The sequence below is a fragment of the Falco cherrug genome, chromosome 15 (assembly GCF_023634085.1).
Source record: "Falco cherrug isolate bFalChe1 chromosome 15, bFalChe1.pri, whole genome shotgun sequence".
Classification (NCBI taxonomy): domain Eukaryota; kingdom Metazoa; phylum Chordata; class Aves; order Falconiformes; family Falconidae; genus Falco; species Falco cherrug.
In genome coordinates, this window is record NC_073711.1 from 5,418,327 (window position 1) to 5,441,264 (window position 22,938).

At 49.0% G+C, this 22,938-nt stretch overlaps 1 protein-coding gene across 6 annotated transcripts in view; it reads right to left on the reverse strand.

Annotated features, from left to right (window-relative positions):
* Positions 1–8,859: 8,859 nt before the first annotated feature.
* Positions 8,860–22,938, reverse strand: part of GAB3 (GRB2 associated binding protein 3) — a 69,107-nt gene continuing 55,028 nt past the window's right edge. For 4 of the 6 annotated variants that reach the window (XM_027803658.2, XM_014279059.3, XM_055727287.1 and 1 more), the window contains 6 exons: positions 20,391–20,446; positions 18,997–19,252; positions 17,746–17,827; positions 15,923–16,025; positions 14,557–14,670; positions 8,860–13,556 (listed from right to left, as the gene is read on the reverse strand). In XM_027803658.2, coding sequence (XP_027659459.1) covers positions 13,440–13,556; positions 14,557–14,670; positions 15,923–16,025; positions 17,746–17,827; positions 18,997–19,252; positions 20,391–20,446 — 728 coding nt within the window. In that variant the 3' untranslated portion in view covers positions 8,860–13,439. The remainder of the gene's footprint in view (positions 13,557–14,556; positions 14,671–15,922; positions 16,026–17,745; positions 17,828–18,996; positions 19,253–20,390; positions 20,447–22,938) is intronic. The other 2 variants (XM_055727286.1, XM_055727288.1) reach the window with 1 other exon arrangement.

Genomic DNA, 22,938 nt, shown 5'->3' on the forward strand with positions numbered 1-22,938 from the left:
CTGCAGGCGTCCCTGTGGCCAGCAGAAGATGGGCCAGAGAAGGTGATGGAAAGCTCTGGCCAATTTGGCCCAAATGACAAGAGTCACACGTCCCCGAGTCCCCTCCTTCATGCCTGGGAGAGCCACAGTGTCCCTGAGTGAGGGGAGCAGTGAAACCCCACTTGAGAGCAGCCAGTGCGGGCACGGCCACAGCAAGGTTATGTGGGAATTGAAGTTCATGTGATTCATGAGAAGGAACTGGCATCCTTTTCTCCTCCGGGATGGCAGCTGAGAAGGCCAGGGGCTGTGGGAGGGCTGCAGAGGCTGCCGCACGGATGCGGGTGGGTGCTTATAAGTGGGCACTATCAGTTGAGCCGTCCTTCACAGCGGTGCTGCCTGCCACTGCACCGGGGGGAGTTGAGGGCTGGCACACAACGTGGCGGGTCACGGGGCAAGCGACCAAGCTCAGCCCAGGATTAGCTGCAACGGGCGCCGTGTTCCCGGGGCGATGGGTATCGCCGTGCCTGGTGCCCGGGCACACCACCCTCCGCGGCATGCCTGGGGAGCCCTCCTGCGACCACAAACGTCCATGTGCCACGGGGTGAGAAGAGTTGCATTAACATGGTATTAACTGCGTTGTCTGCCTGCTTCAGAAGGTAACAAGCGGTAACCAAAACAGGCACCGCAAAGCCTCTTGCATGCAGAACCGCTAGCGCTGGGAAGCAGCCCCGGCGCGGGCGGCTGCAGCGTGGCTCAGAGCCCCCCCACCTTGAAGCCGCTGGGTGTTGGCAGGTTCCCACCCCGTGGCTCCTGCACCCAAGGGCAGACCAGCCCTGCGCCTGGGCACAGCCAGATAGTGCTGGCTGCCTCAGCTGTTATCTCCCCAGCACAAGGAGGTCCAGGCACTGGAGGGCAGATATTTGTACCGAGGCCACCCTTGCCTTCCCAGCTCATCCAGAGCTCCCACCTCTGTCTTGCTGCATGCCTGAACACTGGGACAGCAGCGTGAGCGCTGCTCGTGGTAAGGAGCTACAGGGCCGGTGCCACCACTCCCATCCCAGTGCAGCCACGACCGGGACATTGGTACCCACTTCTGGCAAACCAAACCCGATCACCAGTAGCACAATAAATCCCAGAGGCAACGTGTGAACGGGTGAGGTCTGGCCACTATCATCTACTGACCTGATTAGGGACCAGAGGCAATATCACTACAGGTGGCATGGCTGCTGGCTTGTGTAACCCACAGCTCACCTTCGCCTTCCAAAGAAGACAGTGATATGGGTCTACACGGAGGGTATGTGGAAAGCAGGGCCAATTCTGCCCTTGGTGCCCCACCTGTAGCCCTGGGGATTCTGGCAGCGCTGTATCACGCGGCTGGAAGCAGGATGCTGCTGCCAGCTTCACCTTAATGGACCATTAAACCCCAACATCAGGAGCCATAACGTGGGCTCAGACCTGCAAGATATTGAGAGCATGAGAAAGCACGTTTCCAAAAGCCGTAACATAAAAATATCAAAACAGAAAGCTGTTTTCTCTCTCCCCCCGTGAAAACAGAGGTCACCAGGGATGGGTGTGTTTTGCAGCATCCCCGTCACAGCCTGCGCTGCCCGTGGTGGTCACAGCTGCCTTTTGCTCTCCCTTTCCCCAGCCCACCCGTGCTGTCAGCATGGAGAGCTGCTGCTGCCTGCACCGTCTCCCAGGCTTTGGTGCACACCGGCACGGCACAACCGGCATCGGGCAGCAAGGGAGAAACCAAAATAGCAACTCTGGGCTCCCCGCAGGAACAGCATGGCTGCCTGCCGGCCCCCGCACGCCTCCGAGCGCCAGCATGACAGACAGATGTCTTGTGCTTCTCAAGAATATATACATACGCATATATATGTCCTCAAGCTATATATATATACACACACACACACTATACAAATAGTTTTTCTACAGATACAGGTGTGTTTGGTGTTCTGTTCCAGTACATACTATTTCATCGGCAGCCCCTTGGGGTTGGGAATCCCCATGGGATGCCAGATGGGTTGGGAAGTGAAGAACAAGGAGGTGGGGAAGGTGCTGGCAGCACGAGGCATAGGGCAGCATCCTGGGGGAGGAGGCAAGCCCTGCTTGCTGGTTGTCCTTGAGCTCTCTCCTACATGTCTAACTCGGTGAACAGCACACATCAGAAATCCTGGCTTGCTTTGGTGAATCCAAGAGTTGGGTGATTTGGTGTTGGCAGAAGCAGGTTGGACCTCGTGGACCTGCTGGGGTCGGGAATATGCAACCGCCGGCAGCGACTTCTTCAGTCAATTCAGCACCAGCCAAAACAGCACTTGGACCGATTTCATTACCAATGAGTTGATGAAAAACGCCCTTTTGCGAAAAGAAAACCAGGGGAATTGCTTTTACTTGAGGGTCTAAGGGCTGGATTTCCCCTCTGCTCCACAATAGGCTGCACGAGTCCCTGCCGGGCTCCTTTCCCTCTGCTGCAGGCACACACCGCGGTGAGCAGAAAGGGAGCGAGAGGAATACAACCGAGCTTCACCCACTTTCAGTACCATCCTCCACACAACGTGATCTGTGGCAACAGCATTTTGTTTACTTTTCTAAAAAATGCCCTCTTCAGCACTGAGGCATAACATCTGTCTGGAGACTTCCATGAAAATAACTCCAAACAAGAGCTAGAGATCAACCACTTCCCCCCGCAAGGTTTCACAAGTCAGGATGGAAGATCAACCTTTAAGGAGGCAGCAGCAGCAGTTCCTCTCCTCTGCCTTGGCAGCAGCAGGGATTCACAGAATCACAGGACGGTCAGGGTTGGGAGGGACCTCTGGAGACCACCCAGTGCAGCCCCCTGCTACAGCAGGGTCACCTACAGCAGGTTGCACAGTCACGGCCAGGCGGGCTGGGAACGTCTCCAGAGCAGGAGCCCCCAGACCCCCTCTGGGCAGCCTGTCCCAGGGCTCTGCCACCCTCGGGGTGAAGAACTCCTTCCTCCCGTTCAGCTGGAACCGCCTGTGCTGCGGTTTGTGCCCACTGCCCCTCGTCCTGTCGCTGGGCTCCACTGGGAAGAGCCCGGCCCCATCCTCTTGACACTCTGATCAGATCAGTAGGCACTGATCAGATTTATTTCGAGGTTACCTGTGGCCCCCAGATCTTGGCACTGGCTCTCCCCTCTGGTTCTGCCTTGTGATATTTCCTGAGGATGGTTATTAAAAAAAGGAACAATCACGGCACAAAGCAGATTCCAGGAAAACTGAAAATCTTTACGGGGACCATCCACTACACCGAGCACCTTCTTTCCCCAAAAATTTCTCTTTTCCTCCCTTCCTGTTTGGGGTGACGCCACGGGGCCACACACGATGCTGACAGCAGAGAGGGAGAAGGTGCAGACCTTCCGAAGGGCAGCTATTTGCATGCTTTCCAAGCCTAAATAAAAGGTAATGTTTTGGGATGTGGAAGTTGCATTCCCCTGAGCTCCCACCCACTCAGCTACAGATGTCTGCGGACACCTTGTACACATCCTAAAGCTTCTGCCATCCTCCTGCGAAGGTGATGGAACGTGCTGGAGGCTCCTGGGCTGATTTCGCTGGGGCAGTAGCAGCGCGGTGCTGGGCACAGCAGGGTATGGCTCACTTTCGCCCGGCACCGTCTTGCCTTGTGCCTAGTAGTTTTTCTCACTGAGTTTCTCACCGCCTGCCCTGCCCTTGGCCCTTCGTACTGTGCCGGCTGGCGTGGAGGGGAAGTGAGCACCGCCCCGGCAGCGGCCGGATCGCTGTTTGACAAACAGGTTGCTCAACCTTGGGTTGGAGTTACTGATCCCCTCTCACGCTGACCGCTGCTCCGCAGCACTGTGAAGCCTTTGCATCAGTGTTTGCCAGGCAGAGGACCTGGCGTGGCTGCAGTGCAAGTGTCAGAGTTATCAGGGAAACCTGATTTTTAAGTCTTTTCTGGTTGTTCAGATTTGCATGGGGGATATTGAGGAAGCACACCCCAGCTGCTGCTCAGGTACGGTATTTGTAGGCAAGACTTAGAGCTGAGTGCCATTTTGTGTGCCTCCTCCTGAGGCTGCAGGTTCCCCTCCCCCAGGAACACGGCTGAGACTCTCCCTTGGGTGCTTCGGAAGGGAGAAGGCGCAAGCAGCTGGGTGTGTTTTCATCCTGATCCACGCAGCCAAAGAGGCTTGCACAGGGCTGCCAAACTGAAGTGACAACTTGCTTACTTGTCAGACAAAGCCAGTGCCCCTGTACCAAAGCTGGTGGGCACACAGAGCCGTTCCCACGGCCAGGCACGAGCTCCATGCCACCGCACGGCCGGACCTGCTGAGCCTTTCCCCAGCAGAAGGACCTCAGGGGTTTCCTTACGCCACTGAGCCCCTTGAACCTGCCGCTTGCTTCCCTGGGAAGCGGGATCAAAGGCGCCCGTAGGAAAAATAACCCCCATAAACATGAGCTGTGACTCAGAGCCATTTCCTTTTGCTGTGTGTAGACTCTTTGGATACAGTGCCTGCAGCGCCGGGACACACCTGCTCTTCTGCCTGCAGAGGTTGTTTCCCTTATCTGTCTTGCAGCGGCATGGGGACCTGCTCTCTGGGGTGCTGAAGAGGCCCTGAGGACAAGCCTGCCTGCCTCTGCCTCCTGCCAGACACACAGAGAGCTAAAGAGGGGTGCAAAGAGCGAACGAACGGTGCTTCACTGCCATACCTGGCAGGGTTTGCTCACTGCTGTAGAATAACGCAATACAGGTAACCTGCTCTGAGTAAGAACATCTGTGCCTAGAAAAGATACAGCCTTTGTGCTAGCCTGTAACACTGAGGTTCGGGTTGTTCGTCTACGTAACCTTTCCTGGGCAGTGTCTCATCTAGAGGATTGTAACAAACCTGGATACAGCTGCTCTTCCCTTTGCTCCAAACTCCGCATCTCTGTCCCACACCTCCTCCCAATACAGACCAGCTGCTCCGCACGCTCCCCCCTCTGCACTTCCAGTGAACAGCTGTGGTCAGCAGAGTTAGCAAGAGCTTGTTAGGAGGATTAACGTTACGCTGCCAATAGGAAAAAAAATGGTGCTTTCACTTAGATGTCTCTATTTTTGCATCCATAAGACTATAAGCTACCATATCTGATGGAATAACACCAAAACATCCCTTCCTCCCAACTCCATCCAGAGAGGCTGGAGGTAAATAACAAAGATTCTGGATGTGTTGATTATGGAAATGCATCTTTATGTTGTCTCCTTGTCACGTTTACTTTACACATCATACAAGTTTGCTCTTGAGCTGTCTGTGCTGCATCACTCAGCTCTGCCTGGGAAGAGCCAGAGCCCCCCTCCTCCTCTGCGTGCGCACATTCCTTGTGCTGACCAGGCAGAACAGGACGGATTTCCTTCGGTGGCATTTCCTGATGATTTCTGACTAACTGTGGAGGAAGTCAGAGCAAAGAAATGATGAATCTTCCATTTTTTTATTTAAAAAAAACCCAACACTTTAAGAACAACATCTTTTATTTTTGAACTGTAAACAGCCTGCCTGCTACCCTGCTGAGCACCGCATCTTCGTGTATAACATACACACCAAGGCCAGATACACCTTCTGCTGGGAAGCCCTGGCCCTTTTTGGGGAGCTCCATTTGCCAGCGTCAGTATGTCAGGCTTGCTCAGTGCTTTGAAATAAATAGTTCGTAGTCTGAAAGAACACGCCCTAAGCCATGAATGATGGAGGGCTGCCTGCTCCCGTGGCTGGGGGCAAACCCCTCAGCCCTGGTGCTGGAGGAACCCAAGCTCCAGCAGCACCCTGTGTGGAACCTTGGCTCCCTTTGCCTGGCAAGCCTGGCTGCTTCCTAGAAGTGATGTTGATACAAACCAGAGAGACCAAAGAGTTACCGAGACCTCAGAGATTTTATGAATCCCTTTATTGCTCAGTCCTCCATCTCTTTCTGTAGAGGAACTGTCTGTCTCTCTCAAGCTGTACAAAAGGTCATGCTGAAAGCTCATCCTGCATTTTGATCTGGAAACCTAAAGGCAAAAGCTGTGTTTGCCTTCTGGCATCTCCTCCAGCGCTGGCAGACACCTGCCAGCACTGCCTTCATTTGATGTTTTGCCTCTTCCATCATCCTGTGACCCTACAAAATGCTCCGTGCCTTCCCGGGGAAAGCTGAGGCGCCTGCAGAGCGATGTTCCCCTGGGATGGGCAGCTGAACTGCTGCCTGCGTGTCAGGGCTCTGTGGTTTTTTCCTTTCCTTCTGGTGATAAATACAGAGCAGGTCTTTCCCCTGTACTGTTCAAGTGGGGAAGGAGCCTAAGAAACAACAGCAGCAGTAGAAACCCAAGTGTCTGTAGGTAGCGGCATAGTCAGAGGCACTTGCAAGTAGCTGAGCTCCCGGACAAAGTGCGGAACATTTTTGAATGACGAGGCAAACCAAACTGCAACAGTCGCCACAAACACATGCAAGGAGAATACCCCAAAACCACGTTAAGCTTTGAAGCCCTCAATGAGAGCCCACCCAGCAGGGCACGGGCTTTTCAGGCTGTCACACAGCGCTGAATTTGCTGGCGCCACGATCCCCGAGCTGTCAGAGCAGGGCGTGTTGGAGCTGTATAACAATGCGCTTATGCTAAAATCGGATGTGAAAGGAAAATCAATTATCAAAGTAGAACAAAACAAGACAGTGAATGAAAGGTTGGGGCTCTCCCTGCTCACTCCTGCATTACAACAGGGCCCGGGATCAGCTCCCCAGGTGGGAAGGGGCTGAGCCTCCGCCAGGCGCAATCTTTGTGTTTAAGGGCTGGCTGTGGTGCTGCCAGCACCCAGCGCGCTCCTTTAATATGTATAACGCATAGAGCAAAGCCCTTCTGCCCTAAACAACTGGAAGAGGAGCTTTAGATGCTGTTTGATGGGGAAGCACAGATCTTAAGACCTGTGAAAACACAGCGTGCAGCCTGCATTAGCTGCTGGCAAAAGGGCAGGACTCCGCAGACCCAGGTGTCTCTGCCGCTGGCCCTGAGGCAGTCACTGCCTCTCAAAGTGCACATGAAAAATTAGAAATAAAGTGCAAGTGCCTTTACCAAAGCTCTTGAAGATCTACTGGAGAGAAATGAGCTATCACCTCTGTGGCCCAAGACCTTCAGCCCTGTGTTGGTACAGCCCCCAGCGTGGGCGCGATTACGCAGGGATGCCCGTTTTTAAGGCGGCGCCCTAGTAAGCATCTCAGGCTAAAAAAGACCAAAGCAATTGCACTTTGGCAAAAAATAAAGCAAATTGTTAACCCAAGGAGTTAAAGAGACAAAAAGCACTGGGGCAACAGGGAATTACTGCCTTTTTGGAAGGGCTTGTGCTTCGTGCCCCGTGAAGATGACCTGGGTTTGGGAACCGGCTGGCTGCTCCGAGGCTTGTTGCTTCAGGGAAGTGTTTGACACGGTCTGAAGCTGCGGATGCGATTAGAGGGGCTAACCTCTACCAAGTGCTTACACAGTCATACTTTTTGCTATCAGTTTTCTCTCCTTACTCTTATTATCTAATCACCAGAGTATTTTGCAGAGAGGCGCGAGACGTCTGAGAGCTTCCTGAGTTTTGTGCAGCCTCCTGCTGCTTTGTTTCAGCACCGTTTACGGGCAGAGCCCAGTCTCCTGACCGCGAGCTCAGAGGCTGTTGGCTCCCGTGTCCCTGCCTGCAGGGATGCTCCGGGTGCTGGGACCCTCCGTGGCAACCAGCTCTGCTGCTCTGGGAAGTAGCCCATGGGTGGCTTTGGCACGGCTTGCTTCCCTCCCAGGGTGTGGAAGCTGGTGCAGGAGAGGGAGGTCACTTTTCTGGGAAGCACTCCCTGCCGACAGGGCCGTCCCCATCTCCGCTGGAGAGAGGACGTGGAAGCAGCCCATAAACGTAAACCGGCAGTCAGACTTTATCTGACCTTTTATCCGACCTGCCCTCCCTGTAAGCCTGAACACAAAATGTCATGCAGTTCCCTTGTATCAAGCCCCCGGGCGCAGGCTTATCTGAATTACCCGTGCCTGTGCTGGCTCCTGCAGCCAAGTTTCCATCAATTTGCTCTCTAAGCGCAACAAGTCCCTCGATTCACCGCAGCGGTATCCAGCCAGCAGCACAAAGCACGCAGATCCAAAAGTGACACTTGCCTGAAGCAATAAATAAACTGGCTCCCAAACTACCTTGCTTCTTAGCAGCTAGGCTTGCTCAGCTCTGCTCCCAAGGAGTGCCTCCTTTCATCCGCAAAATCCCGAGACACGCATGTTGAAAGGATCCCGTGTCCCCAGCTCGCTGCGTGTGGAAATTACATTAACAGCCACGACGCTCCTCAGCACAGAGCAATTAAAGGATCAGGTTAAATAACAACCACTCTTTGTATCCAAGCCCAGAGCATATGCAGAACAAATTTGTGCTTGTGGCCTTCGTCTTCGGTCAGCAAGCGCGGCCCCTTCCTGCCCCTTGGCCACGGCAGTGGCAGCAGCGGGGCAGGGGCAGGGGCAGGGGCTGGGTCAGGGGCTGGGTCAGGGTCAGGGTCAGGGTCAGGGTCAGGGTCAGGGCCAGGGGCTGGGGCAGGGGCTGGGGCAGGGGATGGGGCAGGGTCAGGGGCAGGGTCAGGGGCACTGCAACTTACCCAGGTCCATGGAGGATCCTGACATGAGCCCAGGTTGTAATTTGGTTATTTGTTTCTCAAGTCACCTGCAAATAATCTTCCTGATATACCTGTGTAAGAAATCTGTTTGCTAATTTGTCTGAATTTTCCTCTAAATAATTTATATGACCAAGTCACAGTCTAATTTTAAAATTAAATTAATTACAATTAAAAATTAAAAGTATCTTGAGAATGGAAAAAGCGTTAAATGAACAATGTGGAAGTTTTCCCCATAGGCACCTTTGCTTATCAAAATAATGAAAAATCACAGTTATATTTTATATTAATTTATTAGAAAAAAGATATACAGTTTAATGTGCAAATATATACAACAAACATTACAATGAAACATCAGGAAGGTGAGCCCCTTCCCTCTATCAATGACTTACTCCTTCGTAACAGAGATGATTGTTTAATGCTTCCCCACAGATTTACAAATACAAAAAACGTATAATGCTTCATTTGCACAAGACAAAAGTTTATTTTTATTTGAACAAAAAATATTCTGGCTTTGACATGGCAAAAGTCTGCTATTTTGGTGGCTTTTTTATTTATTTTTTTTTTTTAAGACCTGAGCAAGTTTTGCGGAACGGGAACAAAGAAAAGGCATTGCCCTGTGCTTCATTCTCATCACAGCATCTGATGGTCTTTGAATTACTAAACCACTGAATCACTTCAAGTGAATGCAACTCCAAAATCTACACTTACGATGTAATTAGCGACATGGAAGAGAGCAGGCGCTACTGCTGGCAAAAGTGAGCTGGCCGAAAGCACCTGGCTCCAGCTAAATGGCTGTTGACTTTTCTCAGGTAAAGTGTTCCTATCTGCCAGTAAAGAATTTAATGCTGCCTCCTGTAATAAAGGCATTATAAACGGAAAAAACAGCTTAGACCTAAAAGCAAACAAACTTTGCATCCTGCTACGCCTTGCTTAAACGCGTGATCATGGCAAGACTGCAGAATAAGGCCCTGTTAAACCCGAGCAGAATAAAGACGTTGGGAATGTGTGTAACTCCCAGTTCAGCACTGAAATCGCTCCAGGAAGGAACTGATCGAATTGATTTCATTACGATTCTTTAGGAAGTATTTCAAGCAGGTGTTTGTCGCAGGCTATTTTGTTATACAGTGGCCACAGATTTCAGTACAAGAGCTCCATCTCATCGCTGGTCTCCTCCCTCCCGTGCCTGGGTGCCGGCACGCTGGCCCGCTCACCGGCCGTGCCAGCCGCAGGGGGATCCCAGCTGATCACCCCAACACCAACCACAGGTCTGAAACCATTTCGCTTGTTTGTGTCCTACATCGTCCTGCAACCCAGCTTCAGCTGGCAACCCCACAGCGTGACCTTTCCCATCAAGCGAGAACCATGCTGCTCCTTGAGCGCTCCTCTCCCTTTTAAACCAGGAACACTGGTGGTGCTGGAGAAGGCACAGCAAGTGCTGAGCCAGGCAATGCCCGTCCTCCCAGGAGATGGGAGTTTCCTAAGGAACCACTGGCTGTCCCACTCTCATTTAGGTGCACAGCCTCTCTCTGCATCAGCTCTCATGATACTTTTTAAAGAAATACACACAAATAACACCAGAACCGACCCCCAGCAAAAGGAAGACACTACCAGCAGTGTTCCTGGCTGACCCCAGAGCCAGTGCCAGCCATGGGCTCTTGCCTGGGCTACGCTGTCAGACGTGATGCTGTCAAAAGCTGACTCAATTTTCAGGTGCTTTCATGGGTTTTCTTTCCTCTTTGGCCAAGGGATGAGTAGTTAAGAACAGACTTCAACCAGGGACTCCTTTCTGCTATGTAGCACCCGTAGGGTGCTACAGCAGGGGCTGCAGCAGCTCCCTGACCGCCAGCATCCCTAATGATGGGGTGGCCACAGCAGGTCCAGCCTTTGCCATCCTCCCCCGATCCCCCTCCTCCTTACCCTCTTCCGAGTATTGTTGAATTTGACTAAAACAAAAAAATAAAAGCCTTGGGGGAGGACCTCTCTGCCTTTAAAACTGTTTTTTTAATTTTGTTTTAATTGTTCCTGGTTTACGTGTGGTGCTTACGCAAGAATGCGTATCACAGAGCCTGGAGCCGAAAGCAAAGCCAGACCTTAAATGAAAAATCTGAATAAACCCCCAAACTTAGCTTTTAGTTAAAAAGTGGAAGTTAGAAACCAATGACCAGCATATGATCAACGTAAGAGAGCGGTGGGGGCAAGCAGGGGACACATGGAAGTTGAAAGGGGGCCGTTCTGATCTAAGGACAGTCCCTGCCAAGCTATATGTTTATGTCCTTTTAGGGGGGGAAAAAATACCAAAAGAGCTCTTTCTTTTCTAACCTTCTGAATGCTCCCTTAACCAGGTTTCTCAAAGTTTAAATATTTTTACAATAAACTAGAATAACAAGTGACTCAGTTGTCTCCAATAACTTGGTGTTTTTCTACTTCAGAAGATTTTCTGACAGCATGAAAAGAACTGCTCCGGTCAAACACGAGCTGATCTGTCCGCTATCGCAGGCCGCCTCGGAGGCCGCTGTGCCGTCACCCTGCGATTTGGGATCTGCAGCAGCACAGCAGTTTCACCTGCCCGTGGGGATGTTCCCTGTCCCCTGCTGTGACACGCGCCTTAGCTGCTCTTTTAGCACTGCAGCACACACCAAAAGCTTTCCGTGACAAGTGTTATTTGTACACCCTGAAAGAAAGGCAGCTCTTTTGAGCAGAAAGGCACACGACTCTAACTGTGGCCCTTCCTTGCTTACGTCTCTCGAACATCTCAAACACCTCCGTGGCGGCGCCGATCTCCACCGCCTCTCCCCAAACCCACTTCCCCTTTAGCAGCACCACACCCAGGGCATGGCTGCTCAGGCCTCTCCTACAGCAGTTTTAGGACAAAACAAGTAGGTTTTAACAAAACTAAATTTCACACCAGACAGACAGGATTTCTATGGAAAAGTCTGAATTCTTTGCAAAACTTTTACCAACACCAGCTTTCGGTTTAGAGCTTTGGTGGGCAGGGAGAGCGTAGGAGGAGACAGCAGGTCAGCTATCTGCAGTACAAACCCCGGTTTTCCAAGCAGCTCTGGTCCAGGACACTTGACGCCCGCAAGCCTGGGTGCCCAGTTTGCCCCAGAGTCAATAAAGGCGCCGGTGAACCTCGTCGGTCTTGCAGGGTAAGCTAATTAGAGCCTGGTCACCACGGATCCCCAGCTTTGTATGTGTGCTAAAGCAGCAGTGAGGCTTGCAAGCACTTCAGCTGTCTTGAGGTAGGAGGAAAATGGTGTTTCCGTCAGCTACGCCGCCTCTCCAGCAGGACGTGTGGCTCGGCCGTGTCTCTCAGCCTCCCGGAGTGCCCAAATGGCTGAAGCAGAGTGGGTGCACAGAGGACAGCAAGTAGGAGCCTGGAAATGCCAGTGGGTTCTGCAGTGACATTTCTACGACCTCTGTTTGGTAAATCAGCATTTTTGGGATGTCAGATTACAGTAATACAGTGTGGTAGCAACAGGCACGCGAAGGGAGGCCGGTGACTTGGCACCGTCAAAGAGGAAAGCTTTCCGCCCATCCTCGCCGAGAGGATCGGACCTCTCACAGCCAGCAGGACTTACCTACGCGAGCGAAGCCTGCCAGGATCAAATCCAGTGTGGGTCGCTCAGCGGTACTGCATACTTCCACCATTCAAGTGGCTGTGTGCCACCTTAAAATAAAGATTGCGGCCAAGCTTTTCAAGTTAAATATGTTATAAACTATACACATATGCGATCCTGAGATAGTGCCTGCAACAAGTCCCAAGGTAGATAAGCTTCCTGAACACAGAGGTCCTCATGCCGCATAAGCTCATTGTTGTTTTATTTTGGCAGGCCTGCTCGCCTCTCTCAGAGCACACTGCACTTCCTAATTCTCTTTTTTTTTTGGGGGGGTGGGTCTAGTGAAACAATCAGTTTGACGACTGCTACCAGCAGTTCCAATGGCATTTCTTCTGCAGTTCAGATGAAAGCATTCTTGATCCTTCGCCAGTTCTCCCAAGACTTGCCGAAACAGGCTCACAGCTTCCCTTTCTATTTTTTGGCCAGCCAAGAGCTGTGTGCCTGCAGCCTCCTGCTAGAGGAGCAGCTGTGCTGCGCTGCGCTGTGCGACGACGCTCCTCAAGACAGGGGAGAAAACATCAGACAGAAAGGCGACAAGTATGAGCCACAACGGAGGGAAGAAGCTTAATACAATGACCGTCGCCCAGAGGGTCAAAGACCAGCATTCCAGTCCCCTCAGTACGTAGTGCTGTTTGGAGTTTTCTGACAGCATCAGCTCAGAGTCAGACTTTTAAACCCAGGGGAAAAATATTTTCCAAAATCCTCTTCGCTTAAGCACTAAGTATTTAAAAAGTTCTTTTTATTGTTTCAGTATTTTAGCCCTTAGTTGATTAGTCACCAATACCTGTCAGATGCTCGCTGCCATAAAAGCACTCTGAGCACCCGCAGTATTTGTAGGAATATAAAAAAATAGCTTTAGCAACTAGGAATTATGCAACACAGGAGAAGGCAGGACTAACTAGATTAATGCAACTTGTAGTGGATTTGTTAACGTTAAATGTATGACTCGTCGCAGAATCATGCCAAAAAATGGTACCATGTAGCTTACTGGTAAGGGCAGTAAAAAGGGTAATGCATTACTTTAATCATCAGTGAACCACTCACTCATTCAACATACTATTTCCAGCTGAAATCAAAGGTTTCCATTAAAAAGGCCATTCCTCTACGGACTGTAAGCCACTTACAACTCTCTGCCTTTGAACTCTACTGTGATAGCTGCTTCATTAACATTGTGGTTTTAAGTGCAAAAAAAAAAAATATATATATCCTCCAGATCCCAAAGCTTCTTCCTTTAGACTTTTGATTGTCTCTCATCTGTCCATTCCTGCTTAGTGTTCTGTAAAGCTTGAGTCTTCTGTTCATCCACCTGGACATAGTCCACTCTCTGCTCCTCTGAGAGAAAAGGTTTCTGCATGAGAGAAAGGAAAAAAACGATGTATTAATTTTAGGGTTGAAAAGGGATGCTAGTGAAACTTGGCTTGACTTTCTGTTTTCCCTTTCCCTTGTTCCTTGATTGCTTCACCTTGAAGCTCACAGTGACATCAGCTGACAAAAGCATTGCTTTACAGCCTGCTTTAGCTATAATTATCCATCTGTCACCCTGTCACTCAGTCCAGCACAGTGAGTGGGGAAAACGTGCTGTTCTGGCTATTTCCAGATAATCATTCTCTTCTCATCTGAGTGATCCTGCTGCAGGGATGACCTAACTGCATTTTAACTACAAGGAGGGTTTAAATAAGAAAGCTTAGGAGTCTTGAGTCTTTTGCATGCAGGAGTACTAGCTGATGCGGGAAACTACACACAGGAGACAAAATGGCCCAAACCACCAACAGTTTGTCGCTTTGCAGTGGTACCTACCCACCACCTAGGCAGGTCATAAACTCTTTGGAGCAAGGAATCTATTTTCTGAGCATTGCTAAGGAAATTGAAATGCTTTTGGTGATGTGAGAATAAAGATGCACATTTTGCTGTGTTACAAGAGACGGTACAGTTTTACCCCGTGAATTTATCATGGGCTGTAAACTTGTTATTGCAAAGAGAATTGGGGAAAAACTAGCAGGAAAGGTTTTGTGGAGACTTGATGAAAATGGAAGAGCAGGCAGAGACCCTGTAAGCACCAACAAACTTGCCCACGAGCCCTCGTGGCTGCACATCCCAGTGCAGTCTCGTGCCCTCTGCCGAGCTCGCGTTAATGGCATCCCTATGAGTCACGCTAAGGACACTTGGCCATCACCCTAATAGTGCTTTTATTATATTAATCTTGGGCCTGCCACAAATGCAGTCAGCTGGCAACACGACTGGCTTCACTACGATGCTTCGGGCACCTAGCAGAGTGTGACCCTCGGTCCTGTTTTCCTCCCAACGGACAGAAAGATAGGAGGCTGTGGGGGTTTTCAGATGACTCATACCTTCTGTACAGGGGATGGGGAAGCAGAATTAAAATCCAATGCTAAGTAATCAAGGTTAGATTTCCTTGTCCATGGAAAAGCACCACTGTATGGAGATGTTGCCTGTCTGTGTTCCTGTCGGGAAAGAAAAGAAACTTTTAATGCTCTTAAAACATGATGCTAAAAGGAAGCAGGACCACAACCGCAGGTTGGAGACTCGGCTGGCAGAACACAAGGGAGGAGGGTCAGCACCCATGTCATTTTTTATGCCAAGGGTACATCTGTTGACTGACCACAGGATAGCACCGAATAATTGCAGGATGGCATAAAGAAACGGGGAGCGTCTTTTTCTCCTGGTAATTATAGCAAAACAAGCAAACCAGACTGATTTTCATTCCATGTTATCAAGGAGGACTTACGCCCAGCTTCTCAACCCAAGCCCTCGGAAGGCTCAGATTCACAGGGGTGCCCTCTTAACCATCAGCATACTACGCGTTTGAAGAAATGGTGATAATTCTGTTCAAATCTAGCAACTGAAAATTAATTTCAGAAAAATCACGGATAACCACAAATGTATGGGAGGTTTTATTTGACTAGAAGAATCAAATGGGGAGTAGCTGCAGCTGGAACTGCCCTGCTGAGCAGATTTTGATCTAGTAGAGGTGTGGGTTAAAATTTGAGACTATGGTTCATGGGAATTGTCGTCAGTTTTGCAATATATTTCTATAGCCGTTGCCACTGGGCGCTGGCTATGGAGCCAAATCTGCAGACATTGGCTCAGATTAAGGGATTTGAGATCCATTTCCACCTAAAATTCAAAGGAAACTGAGATTCTGGTCTCTTGCAAGATATGGCTAAAGAGTGAATGAAGAAAAGGAAGCCACAAAGCCAGATGTTCTTCTTTCATGGGATGGGAAGTGGGGTTAGTGCCACCAGCCAAAGCAGAAGCAATAAGAGACTTTAATGGGAGTTCTGTTTCTGCACAATATTTGGTGTGTTTCTTTAGGAAGTGCACTAACGGCTTTCTGTCATTTCCTAGGAGATTTTGCAGGGGCACACTTTTAAAAGGTGAAAAGATTTAATTTTCCTTTGCCTTAATGAGTTCTCATGTAAATATGGCTGATCCCTGTGATCTCTTGGAACTGCTCAGCAACATTCGTGGGTGAACAGCTGAGTTCTGCAGAGCAGAAGAAGGGCTTCCCTTATCTCTCCGTAAATTGGCCCCAGTGTCTTTGGTTTAAAAACGTTTCATCATTTTTAAAAAAAAAACAGAAGGCAAAGGACAAACCTCCTCAACATTTTTTCTTAGAAAACAAACTTCTGCATTCTCCATCAATGTGACAGAGCAGAATAAAGCAAAGGATGGCTGTGTGAAAATGAAGATTACCATATGAATGTAACTTTCTTCCTCTTCTCCGGAAACTGAATTGGCAAATATTCTTGCTGAATTAATACCGTCTCTTTCTGGTGAGATAAAGCTCATTCGATTGCTATGAAGAAAAACACAGGAGAGGTTAAGGAAGCATCTTACAGATGCTCTGAAATGAAGCCAAAGCCTGACACAGTCCATATGGTGAATAAACTCACACTAACGCTGCAGACTTTATGGAGAGGATGTCCAAACCCACTCCTTAGTTCTAGAAAAAGTATGCTATATTGCTTATGAGTGGTTCTGTTGGCTTTTGTGTGTTGTTTTTTTTTTTTTTTAACTGGGATTTATGAAAGTTTGCCATCTCTGGTTTGACAGAAAGCATAAAACATTGGAGGAATTCTCCAACAAGGGGCACAGAGATGGATATCATTCATTTGGGTAATATGTGCCAAAGGGGCAGCTACTGAGTTGCGTGGGTATCTACATTTTGGAGGTCGATGTGAGTTAATCAGCCACTGGAGGTGCACGCAGAGGAACTTGTCTGGCTTTGAACGCAGCGTAAACACGTGCTGCCTGAGCTATGGGGCTGGCTGTGACTCAGCCCTTGTACAAGGAAATGTCTTCCACTAACATAACTGTCAGAGGTATATCGTGAGTAAATTATTGCGGGCTAGCACAATGGGGTTAGTTATTAGGAAATTAGATGGCCACTTTGTGCAGCATGAACAGTATAATTCCTTTTGCTTTATTAGTTCCGGCCATACTTCTTTTTTAGTTTTGTTAATGTAAAACGTGCAAACTCCCTCCGAGCTCGTTATCCTTCAGGACTCTGCACTGTGTCAGCACTAATTAACCACAGCACTCTGGCAGGGATGCTTGGAAGGCAGGCTACTGGGTTTCCCTAACAGGCAGCATGCGGCAGGCAGTGCCAAAGGGCTTAACCGGCTTTGCACTGCATGGCTGAGGGAGGGGTCTGCAACTGGGAAAATGCCTGGCTCGTGTCCCTTTTGCCCTCCAAATGACTACCTGAGGTAGGGGAGTGCAAGCGCCCTGTCTGGCACTAATCCTAGCAAAAAAACCCCATTTTCCGGAGTGTTTGGGGCATGCAGAGGAGGTTGGTGGGAATTCTCGGCGTTTGCACAGACACTTCAGCACAGCTGGCTCTCCTGTCAGCTCTTCCCCGCAGTGCCAAGATCCCCCCAGCCAGCAGGCTGCAGTCCTCCCCTGCTCAGGAGCTCCCTGAAGATAAGTCCTTTGCTGCCCTTGGAGCCCCACAGTATCATCTGTTCATACTACCTGGGCTTTGGGACGAAAAGCACTTGTGTTTACCCCACAACTAATTTCCAGTGACAAAAGGTCACGCCAACAGATCAAGTCTGAATTGCAGTGTGGCAGAATTGCAGTATGCAGAAGTCTACACTGAGGCTACAAGTCAGGCAGGTCTTTATCTTACCTGGTTCTCTTTTGCTATGTTAATTTTCGGGAACAAAAATGGCTCTATCACCTTGGAAAAAATAAATAAGGCATGCAAAGCTTTTAACCATCTCAGCAGCCACACCAGAGTGCAGACCAGCTCCCACCTTTTCAAAAGGAATCTTCAAAACAGACTGAGCATCACTGCGTGATGCTGAACACACTGGAGCTGCCTGTTGTGAAAGGGAGCCTGGCTTTTCAGAGACAGCCAGAGCCTGAGGGATGCTGGAAGGAGCCCTGGGGAATTTTTGTTTGTGGACTTTGCCAGGAAACTGTTTCTTGTGGGATGTGATAAGTTATTTTTAACTCCATTCCACAATGTTAATGCTTAGAAGATTGGAATGGCAGGTTTCTTGTTGACTTACTAAGGCACAGTCCACATCCTGGTCACGGCAGCATGCTCCCGGATTGTGGAGAGGTTCCTCAAGTCCAGAGGGGGTGGCCGCGCTGCAAGTAGATACAAAAGAAACTACATTTCCAGTAGCAGAGCTAATCAAAAGTACAGACTGTTTAGAGAAATGCAGTTCTATATTAACAGCAAGAAACTAACAGAGTATTTCACAGAACATAACTGATATAACCAAGACAGAAATCAGTAACAAATGACCATTTCAGTCAGCACTGGAAAGCAAAGTTCCCCATTTACCCTAAAATAACAGAATAAATACAATCGACATAAGGAGAGCAAATGCTCCACGAGATCCACGTGCTTGCCTTAAATCTGCTCTGCATACGCTGCTTTCGAGAGGAGAGGCCAGTTCAGCCTTACAGGTCAAAACAGGGTTTGGGATCTCCTCTAAACAAAAAGCTCCTACACGTGGACATGAAGATCATTCCTCTCACCAGCTGATGTACATTTCCCACTCCATTCTCAAAACCTTCTAAGAAATGACCTGAACTTGCTTTGCTTCCTGGCAATGGTCTAAATTTCTGTCCCCACTTTCTAGTAGCATTTCTTGAACCATTTTCTGAGCAGCCTTGTGGCTCTGCAGCCCAAAGAGCTTTAATGTAGGCTAGGTTTAGGCAATTTCTCCACTGCAAAGCTGAATTTTGTCCCCAGTATATCCCTCTGGAAGTGCAACCCGGATTTTGGAGATGCCATGAAAAGCAGGAGTGGAAAATTACCATCAGTAAAAGCATCTGCAGGAAATTCCTAATTAAACCAAGACAGCTGCGCCTACCCAACAGAGGTTTAACCAACAGCCCACACATCAAGTTTGAGTATTTGAATGTTTGGATGTCCTGTTCCTGGAAGGTCAGGGAGCTGGTGAGACAGCAGTACACGTACTTCAGAGCTGCAGGATTTAGTCTGCTGTCTCTCCAAGGATACATCCATTTGGTCATTTGCAGTCAGAGGGGATCTGAAGCCAGGCACCGTGCTAACGCAGCCACCCAGCCTGTGCAAGTGGGCATATGCATGCTCCTCCTCGGCTCACAAATGACCCTGCGGACGCCTCATATGTTACAGTACTATAAGCCACTTACACAGCCATTCAATCCCTCTTCTAGAACACGAAGCACTTTAAAATGTGCCGAGGACACTGTCAAAGGAGGTCACCCATGTCCCCACTATCAGAACCCCCTGGCTGCCAATTGCACCTAAGGTCTGGGCTTACATTTCCTACGAGGCTTGAGGTCTCGGTTCACTGGAGGGGGCTCCAGGTCCGAGGGAAGCTCAGGTAATGGGCTGGTGAGTTTTTCAGTGCTGACGACAGGGAAGGTAAACGTGGCTGAGCCGGGGCTCATGGGGATGTAGCCGTCGGGTGAACAGTCGGAGCCAGGCGCGGAGGGAGAGGTGCTGGGGCGCATGGGCACATAGCTGTCCTCCGTGCTGTCTGAAGCGGTCGAGTAGAGCGGGGAGAACCGACAGGGCTTCAGAAGCAAAGGAGGGGAAAAAAACAGAGAAATGGGTTGATAAATGAATAGCTAACCCCCTGCAATCCAGGAGGTGCTGTGAGCTGGCAACAGATCTGAGCTGAGCCCCAGGCCAGGAGAGTCCCGACGTGACCTTTCAGAGAGGCAGAAGCTGGAAAGACACGAGACAAACACATGAGTTCAGATGCACACTCCAGCTTTGGAGATGTCCACTTCTGAGCTTTGCAAGTCATTGCCGGAAACTAGAACCAAACTTATTGATGACTTAAGTAGGTTAAATCCTCCAACTTCAGTGAGGCTGCACTTGCCTCTCCCAGCAGTAATTCTGACCTATAAAATGAAGGAGGCTCCTTCGTACAAAAAGGCATATGAAAGGAGAACATCTGATGAACTAGATTTTTGCAAATGTGGAAGCTGAGAAAGCAGACACGCAGACCTACAAGTTACTCCTGATAGCTGGGAATAAACACTAGACATTCATTTTGTGAAGTTAGTGCTGGCTGTGTGGTGAGAGAACTTGATTACAAACCTTAAACCTTACAAGCGTTCAAAGGGGAGAAAAATCTAAGTTGCCCACCAGCAGAGCTTACTTACAAGCAGCAAAGGAGCTCCTACACAGAGGACAATACCCAGTGCCAGGCAGAAGACCGGCTGTGTGATGGTGCTACATACAGCCACGTCTGCCAAAGGCTGAATCAGGAGGCTTTGGTGTGACAGAGCCCTGAATCACAGGAACTTTGAGAGCAGAGGACTTTCCTACATCCTAAAGAGAAGATATCCCTCAGGATCATGAAGTGATAGGCTCCTTTAGACCCTTTCTTTCAAGAGATAAGCAGTTTTCTCAGGTGCTCTTGGTTAACAGTTTAATTCTTGAGGCTACCAGCACCCTTTTTCACAACAGACCTGGATTAGTCTGTTCTAAAACCAGGGTGCTCAGTGTTGTGGCCTCTCCTTCCCTCAAAGGCTTCTGGTGGCTGTGAAGCAGCAGTGCAGAAGTTGCCCAATGCCAACTGTGTCCATTTTTTTAATTCTTCTGCTGAATACAGAAAAGACTGAATATCAGGATGTGAAATGATTCACTTTCTGAAGTTCATAATGTGCCAGTCTTTAAAATTTATGCAAGCAGAGTACTTACCAAATTCAAGCTAAGCCTCTTATCCCGACTTCTTAAGGAACTGCCTTCCATGTCTGCTGCAAGATAAAAAAAGTGATTAAAAACGTGATAAGGCAGTGCAACCTTACGGAGATCATTCTGGAGTAAAGCATATGGCTCTAAAATAACTAGAGCTTTATAAAGATTCCGTAGCTCCTAGTATTTATCCTAAATGAGGAAATCCAATGACACTTTAGACCAGAACCAACTCAGCAGCATTTCAAGAGCTATTGCATCTATTTTAAGTTTGATGAAACCAAGAAACACGTTCATGTACAATCCAGCTGTAACTTACGCTTCCTGTAGCACAAGCAGTTGCTGAGAAAGACTGGTGTGGTGTGGAGAGCAAGCAACCAAGCAAAAATTTAAACCCAGCTCCTGCTCTAATCCCACTCTGTTTTCCCATCTGTCAAACTGGGGAAATTACATGAAAATGGACTGTAGGAAATCTTAATTCATTATTGCTTGGAAAGTTATTAGGAGCCCTGTATGTAAGGTGCCAGGGAAGTACATGTTATTGTCGAGAGGGTGCATGGGGGAACTTAACGGCAGGAGAAATATTCTTCTGTCACCCAGAAATGCTGCTGTGGTGCAAGTGGCTGAAGCTGATGGAGAATAAACAGCCAGAGAAAAGGTCACCGGTCACAGCGTCCCCTTGTGCAGCCTGACCTTTGTCTTGGTGTAGGTCAATTTTACTTTTGAAGAAAAAGGCAAAAAACCTAAAATCCAGCATTCAGTTGGGATGATGTTTACAGCTACCCTCCTTTTCTGGAAAATTATTTTCTGTGCAGAAAATGGCTTTTCTGTGGGAATACCCTAAAACCCTGCAACCATGTTAATCCAGCCCCTGCTCTCACGGTGGAGATGTCAATACTGTGCTGCAACTGAGGGTCTTTGCAGTGGTATCAGCATAAAAGGAAAAGTGCTAAACAAGAACAAAGTGATACTATTAGTGTGGATACACATTCAGATAGGTGCAGCCACTATCCTGGGGCAGCTATGTTTATTTTTTACTTTGGTAAAGAGACATTCAGGCACAATGCTGTGGCAGGTGCCAGGATATAGGTGCCTTACACATGTACAGCTTGTTCCCCTTCGTGGCGCCGCCACCAGCGTACGCTGCCTTTGCACTGGGTTAATTAAATCTGTTCAGCTTTTACATGTTGCCATGGGCAAATAATAAAGTAAATAACTCGAGTGGGCTCACTCTGGGAGCTGGTGAAGGACAGGTGCTTTCTCTGTGTTTCCTTTTCTGGTCTTGTTAAACACATTTTAATACAGAGTTTAACCTTTCAAATAGTTTCAGCTGCACTTAGGGTAAGAAAAAATAGCAGCACTAATTAATTCATTGCTGCCCCCTGTCAGGCAGAGATAACCTTGCAGCACGGTAGCAGAACATGACATTTGGCCACTTAATCCTCTTAAAAACATTTTGGCATAAATTGGGTTGGAAGAACATTAACTGTCTCAAGTGGGCTGGCAGCATTAGAGCGGCACATGTGCAGAAGCAAGAGCAGCACCTTTCAGGGAGCAACCAAATGGAACTGATAATTAAGAATACCAATTCCATTGATGGGTGTTTCTCCACAAACCTTCCAAGAATTGTTTGTACACTGATAAACAGGCTGGACAGAGGTCTCCTTGCTTTCACTTCTGAGCTTTAAGAACAAGATCTAACAGCCCCAAACACCAGTTGGTCATTCAAACTACAAGAGTCTAAAGGTCACTTGTCCTTAGAAACCTACGTTGTCTCCATCAAAAATGACACATCACTGCAAAATACTTGATGATTTCCAGCCAGGTATTCCAGCTGCCTCCCTCTGTTCTGTGGCTCCACAAAATAAAACTTTCCCATACTGCATGTACTGGTTTTTGACTGTTATTTCTGTTTGTGATGACGATGTTTCAAGAACAAGTGGAAAAATCAGCTCAGCTCAGAGCAGAGCTTGCTTTGCAGCACAGCCTGGCTCTGCAGTGGGTTTTCAGGCTACCCTGCAAGGACAGAGTGGGATTTGCTCAAGGACTCACAGAGTCCCTGGTTCAACCTGGATTACATCCCATCCCCAGTGTCTCCCTGGCTTCCCGTTCTTTACTCTAAGCTGCAAAGTCAGGCTGCTGTTACAGAAAGGACTGGATGCGGCGAAGCAGCGCAGCTACAAAGGCATTTCCCACGTGCAAGCCCACATTTGGACCTGCATAAATAGAGAGTTTGGCATGGTCTGATTCAGTGGTTGGCTTTTCATTTTGATTTCTCTGCTGCTTTCTTTTGTGGAGAGGGAGGGGACATGGAAAACTAGCAAGTCGTCACCCTGAAGAGATCACAACCAGATCGCTGCCCGTGTGTACACACTGAGGGGGTTTTACAGAGCAGGAGCTGAATGTGAGGGACAGGTCTGAATCCTGCCTGCTAACTAATTTGAAACAAGCACTTCAGGTTGCTTTGGGTGGTGTATGATTTTGCAGGGGGGGAGGACAGGAAGGCACAACGGGAGGTGGGAGCCTACTCTGCACTCATGGGCAGCTCCATCCC